This window comes from Haemaphysalis longicornis, unplaced genomic scaffold, assembly GCF_048455015.1.
Source record: "Haemaphysalis longicornis isolate Haplotype H1 unplaced genomic scaffold, Haemaphysalis longicornis Haplotype H1 scaffold_4, whole genome shotgun sequence".
In the NCBI taxonomy this organism is placed as follows: Eukaryota; Metazoa; Arthropoda; class Arachnida; order Ixodida; family Ixodidae; genus Haemaphysalis; species Haemaphysalis longicornis.
In genome coordinates, this window is record NW_027526361.1 from 224542966 (window position 1) to 224548965 (window position 6000).

General features: G+C 47.4%; 1 protein-coding gene across 1 annotated transcript in view; it reads left to right on the forward strand.

The window, feature by feature from the left end:
* LOC144180244 (solute carrier family 41 member 3-like) overlaps nt 1–2103 on the forward strand; it is a 36701-nt gene extending 34598 nt beyond the window's left edge. Inside the window, exon 8 of the mRNA XM_077708624.1 lies at nt 1798–2103. Within this exon, the coding sequence (XP_077564750.1) occupies nt 1798–2103 (306 nt within the window). The remainder of the gene's footprint in view (nt 1–1797) is intronic.
* The last annotated feature ends 3897 nt before the right edge of the window (nt 2104–6000 follow it).

The window sequence follows — 6000 nt, forward strand, 5'->3', positions numbered from 1 at the left end:
AAAAATGTTTTGACGCTTTCTGCGTTATTAGGATGCTTTCAGTCAGAGTGCTGCAGTTTCCTTCGCGGGCACAAGACTATGACACACACTCGCCACATATTTATTTATTTATTTATTTATTTATTTATTTATTTATTTATTTATTTATTTATTTATTTATTTATTTATTTATTTGTTTGTTTGTTTGTTTGTTTGTTTGTTTGTTTGTTTATTTATTTATTTATTTATTTATTTATTTATTTATTTATTTATTTATTTATTTATTTATTGTTGACTTCGCGGCTATAAATGGGCTGTATTACTTGACTATTCAGCCAGAACACGACCACCAGAGCCGCAATCCACCACGAGGCGTCACGTGGACGCACTGTTGGTCCAATCAACTCACCGCAAGGGGCGAAAGAGGAGCTCGGAGGCAGGCTAAGTCGATAAAGTGCGCCTTACTCCACAGTCGGTCAAATGCACACTGTGTGCAAGGGGGCGGCTGTCCCGAGCTTGGACGGAGGGCGGAGTCCCCAAATCGTCGTAGGCCGCCGGCTTAATTCGTCTCCTGAGGGGAGACTCGCCTTGCCTCGTGTTCGGGGAACGGAACGTTCCTGGTGGTACCGGTCGGTTCGACCATGCGTGGCGAAAAAGGCCTCGGGGAGGGCCCCGCGCGCAGGTTTATGCCCTTCGTGAGAGAAGGGTCTCCCAGTGGGGAGGAGGAGGGTGGTGCTCGCGAATTAAAAGGGCAGGCCGGCGCGTCGGCCGGCGAAGAAGGGCGCGTCACGTCTCGCACGAGAGACCGCGAGACTCGGCACGCCATTGCCGCTGACGGCGACAGCCCCGTCGGCGGCGCCGGCCTGCTAGCTCTAAGCAAGACATGGGGACCGACGTGGGCCCCACATTATTTATTTGCATGTACCCTCAGGGCCGAAGTATTATAGAGGGGAGTAGGTTTACACTGTTGGACAAACAATGGTTACAGCTTATATCCGACAGCCATACAAAAAAGGAAGAATGGCAACAACACAGTATAAAATAAAGTCGACAAAATCTATACATTAAAGGTTAGTGACTATAAGGAGAAGCCAACAATGTGCATTACAAATCAAACCGACACAAGAGGTAAATTTATTATTCACTCGTGCCTATCAGAGTAACAGTTGATCCAGCTGCTCATCCTCGCAGCCACGATCGCCATATCGTCTCTCTCCCTCTCTTTGTGTAGTGGATATCCAGCTGCTACGCATTCTGCAGTAGTGTTTTTGTAGTGAGGTCTTTGCATTCATTCTTTGCTCGTTCAGTGTCTTTTCATCTTAATCACTACTTAAATATCTATTAACTCCTGCGTCAATGCAGGCTGCGTGGAAGTGGTGTCAAGGGAGATTGCGTCGCTATGACACTGAGATCAAGGAGTGGCTAGAAAATGTTTAGTAGGAGCTTCCCTTTATTGGGCGATAGTGAGAGTGGTCTGGGATTTGTTACTCCTGCCCCTCCCTATAATTGTGGGGCATCATCACACACACGTCTGCGGCTGGTTCAAATGAGCGCCCATCTACATGCTTCCGACTGCCTGTCACTTGATTCGATACCAACTGTACAGAACTCATAATCAGCCTTCCTGCAAATCACGAACACATTTCGAGGTCATGACCTCACTGTGACTTTTGACTACTTTTGACTCGTCTCTCGATGGTCACTTTAGACCCGGTCTCGAAATGTTACTTCGACCTAGAACACGGAGAAAGCTTCGGGTTGCACGGAGTTTGTAGCAGTGATTTATTTCACCCTCCCACCCGTGGCCCCTGCCTGCAGGTGATGGTGTTGCTGTACTTGGCGCGCCTGGTCGTCTACCTGTTGTGGCGGTTCAGCGTTGACCCGGACAACGCGGCCATACCGTTCCTCACGGGATGCGGCGACTTCCTGGGCACGGGCTTTCTCACGCTGGCCTACGTACTGCTCAGCAAGCTCGGAGACGCCACCGCCGATGACGAACATCGCTTCCAGGCGCTCGGCAGGCTCAGTCATCGTCCATCTCCCCCGTCATCTTTGCCCTCCTCATTCCCCTGGAGCCAGCCTAACGCGACAACCATGACTTATCGGGGCGTCACCTGGACGTGATCAGCTACGGGTTCGTCCTTTCTTCGGAGTCATCTGGAAGCGAGGACTCTATAGCGCTTTACATCTAAGGCAGTGCACACTGTATATTTGTATTCTCAATTGTCAGTTTTTAAATACACCATTATTGTTGGTCATGGTGACCCCTGCAAAAAAGAGGGATCCCGGTTGGATGAACACCGCATCTACGCTTGGCCTTGATAGAATCTGTCTGTATTAATTTTTATCGTCAATCGCTTGATTTTAGAATGTCAGTGTGCTGCACAATTAAAAAAAAATTAGAGTATGACTCAACGTGAAAGCTGTCAAAGTGCAGAGCAGTGATTCGCCATTATGGGCTGTAGCGCCGTTATCCGCTCACTGCTACCGCCCATCACGCTCTTCGCCGCCCTGTCTCACCCCTCTCTCGATGAATGGAACGAAGGTTTGTCCAATGCAATTCAAATTTCCCGTTTTCGCAGTGCTCCCACGCCCCCTGCATGGAACAGCGCCAGCGGGAGTTCTGTTCTTTTTGTGCTTGCGTTTCATCCCGCACGTGACGGCGCCGCGGGCGCCTTACTCCGGAGTTTGGAACACGCCATTTTTTTCTTGCACTGCCACCTTTTTTTTTGCTTACTATCGTAAAAACCAACCCAAACGAGCGGTCCTAACTATATGCACCTGGGCGCTGCCGGTTAATTGCGTATATTTTGCCTCAAATGTACCTGCAGTTTTCTTTATTCTAAACAACGGGGAGATGCATGACAAGTGTCAGCGGTTCACGAGTTTCGAACGGTTAAGCCGCTTATATAAACTATAAACTATAGAAACCGCTTGGTTTTCGAAGCCTCTGTTGGACGCCGCTATGACGATACGCATGGCTCTATTTGGGTCTGTTATCTTGCTTCGCCGCCTGATTCCGGCAGTGGCTTGGCATCTTAGAGCGTTATGCGCTAAGCGTTACAGAGAGCTACGGCGACAAGGCGAGCCCCTAAAGTTCACTGCACTTAAAAATTCTGGGCCATCTCCACTAACGTGGAACTTGGGAAGGGCGAAGCATGCAGTGTATGAGTGCATTTTGCTCCTTGGCTTTTCTGTCCACGGAGATGGAACCGTTGCGGTGTAGAGGTATACAGCCTTGCTTCAAAAGTCTCGTGTCTTTGAAGCACGAAGCGTTCTAGCGCGAGGCATTGGAGAACGAGTGTTCGGGTTTAACAGCGAAGCTGTTTAGCAAATTGTAATTGGTTGCGTCCGCAGTTAAATATACCAAGAAATAGCGGAGCACCCGCACGTGAGCGCGGGAATCGCGGCGGCCGCCCGGCTGTTAACAAAACCAAGAAAATGCCTATAGCGCTCGCGTGTGCGTGCCTCGCGACAACCGCCCAGCGTACCGTGCGCACGTATGTCAAGCCAAGCATACCCACTTAGGGAGATTGGCCAACATTGGCCAAAAAAAAAGCTCCAGCATTCGCCGTAATCGTTGCAACACTTGCTCGGAACGAGAAAGACACCTCATAGCGTACTCCCCTCCAAGGTGATCTCTAGCGATTATCACATCCAAAAAAAAGTGAAATAAGCTCACTTATAGCAACTACAATAGAGTAAAGGTCGTTGCTGCAGCGAAGAAGAAGCAAATCGGCTGCAACTGTGGATTGAAACCTTCGTGGTGGTCGTGAAGGGTTGAAGATTTAATCTTCTCCTATTCTGCTGCAGCGGTTTTTACCGGCGCGAAAAAACGATAGCTCCATGTGTGCGCTTTTCATACCAGCCAGCCTGAAGATCAATACTCCCAATAGTGCCACGGTTCATATACCTGCGAACATTGCTGAGCTCACAGGTAGCCTTAAGCATATTTAAGGCAAAAAACAAGAGCACAAACAAGTGCTGCGTCCTTTTAAACATTTCCCGTCGGATTGGCCGTAACAAAATAAATGAGCTAATATACTGTTTGAGTGTAAAAGGTCGTCGAAGACATTTGTGATAAAGAACCAAAACTAACAATGAAGAGAAAGATTCGTCCTCGCATTGTCGTGAACGACACAACACATAGCAAAAACAAAACGTAGAAGTTTTTTTGGTTTAAAGCTCACAGATCATGTCGACTCCGCATGGCCACATTAAAAGAAACTGGACCGAAGGGTAATCACCTATCAATACTGCGTACTATACGGCAGTTTCGAAATAGGAAGTTTTGGCCTCAATCTTCTCTCACTTTAGCTAGAGTTGGATTGTACACTCTTAGTCAAAACGGAGCCAAATATTGGGGCCAAATACGGCGGTTAGTCTTCGCGGGCAACCGTTCGTCTTCAACGGGAGTAACTGTGGCAGAGTGTGTGTCGTGTGCACAAATGCGGACTAAATGTTCGTCCCTGCCGATCCATAAAGAGTAACGGAAAACCGAAATGCATGCTTTTAGCCTCTTTGCTGCGCCGTTAATCCCCTGTAATGCCGTAATGGCGTCGTCGTTGCCATTTGGCGCATATGTGTGTGGACAGTTTTAGATTTCCAAAACACAAGTCATTGAAGTCAGTGGGTCCTTTACATGGTGCCACGGGAGACAATATCGATGCTAATTATAAGAAAAGCGCCTAGGGTTAATCGAGCGGCGGGTAATGGCAATGAGCGGCGAAACGCGATGGACAAACGCTTCTCGGTGAGTTTATGTTATTGCGTCGTGTTGCATACGATTCGCGCGAGGAAATAACGGCCAATGAAAGAGTTCAAGCGCGTCCACATTAAGACCAATGTTAGTGAAAATAGCAAACGCTGATCCCCAAGCGTGATGAGTATATACATGTTTAACAGACGAGAAAAACGCATTGGTTGCTGATGACAACTGCAAATTTAAAATGCTTGCTACAGCTAAGCGTCTCGAAGTTATCTGCTATAATCGGTACATAATCGCTGTGTACGCCAAAGCTATGACAATGCTGCAACTGCTGTAAGACCCCGCTGCATTACCCAGTCCCAATCGTCTAGCAACGTTAACTTGAAGAATTCAGGCAAAGGAACACCGAATTTGGTTTCGCCAATGCAGGATATATGGTCTATTTCCCTATTCTGACACTCATGCAGATGATCGTTTTCACATACGATACCGAGAGCAACTAACATTTGTAGCGAACACTAAGGATATACTTAGTTCGTGCTAGTTTGTGCGGAAACAAATCAGTCGTCCGATCATCCAGCTCCCGTCGCAACTAAGAGACGAGTAGGTTATTCTTTACGAGCAAAAACTATGGTTGCGAGGCTATAGCTATGTTCAGACTACCGACGTAACAGCCGTATAGTGCTCTATGGACGTAAAAAACGGAGTTTCACGCAGTTCGGTAAGCTGAGGCGTCAAATGACGTCATCATGTAAAGATATTACAACAGTTGCGACAACATTCTGAACCCGGCCTTAGACTAGGGCTGAGTAACTCTCTAACATAAGCAAAGCGCAAACCGCCGTCACGTTCGCTTGCACGAATAGAAATTCGGACACCAGCTGAAATAAATTGTTGCGTTGTTCAAAGTACTGCACGCCTCACACTTCAATACATATTTTCTACCAAACCTCCTGTATCAACGCGTGGCTTAGTGGTAGCGTGTTGGATTCCCTGAGTACTGCTCCAGGCTGGTGGTTTTTCTCTTTCTGCGACTCTCTTCCAGAAGTTCGTACTTGGGAAGTATCGGAACGGACAAACCCTGCGGCGGACTAACAGTTCGTCCGCTCACATTTAGTTCCCAAAGGTTTAAAGATTGTGGCAAAATCAGTTAGTCCCCCAGAAGACGAACTTTTGGTACTTTTTGCCAAAGAGTGCACCAGAAAATATCTGTAGCTTCAATTATTGCAAGCTGAGCTTTTTAAAAAACACCAGCTTCAAAATACATGCACACCATAAAGCATCCACTTTGGAGGCGGAGATTCGAAACCACA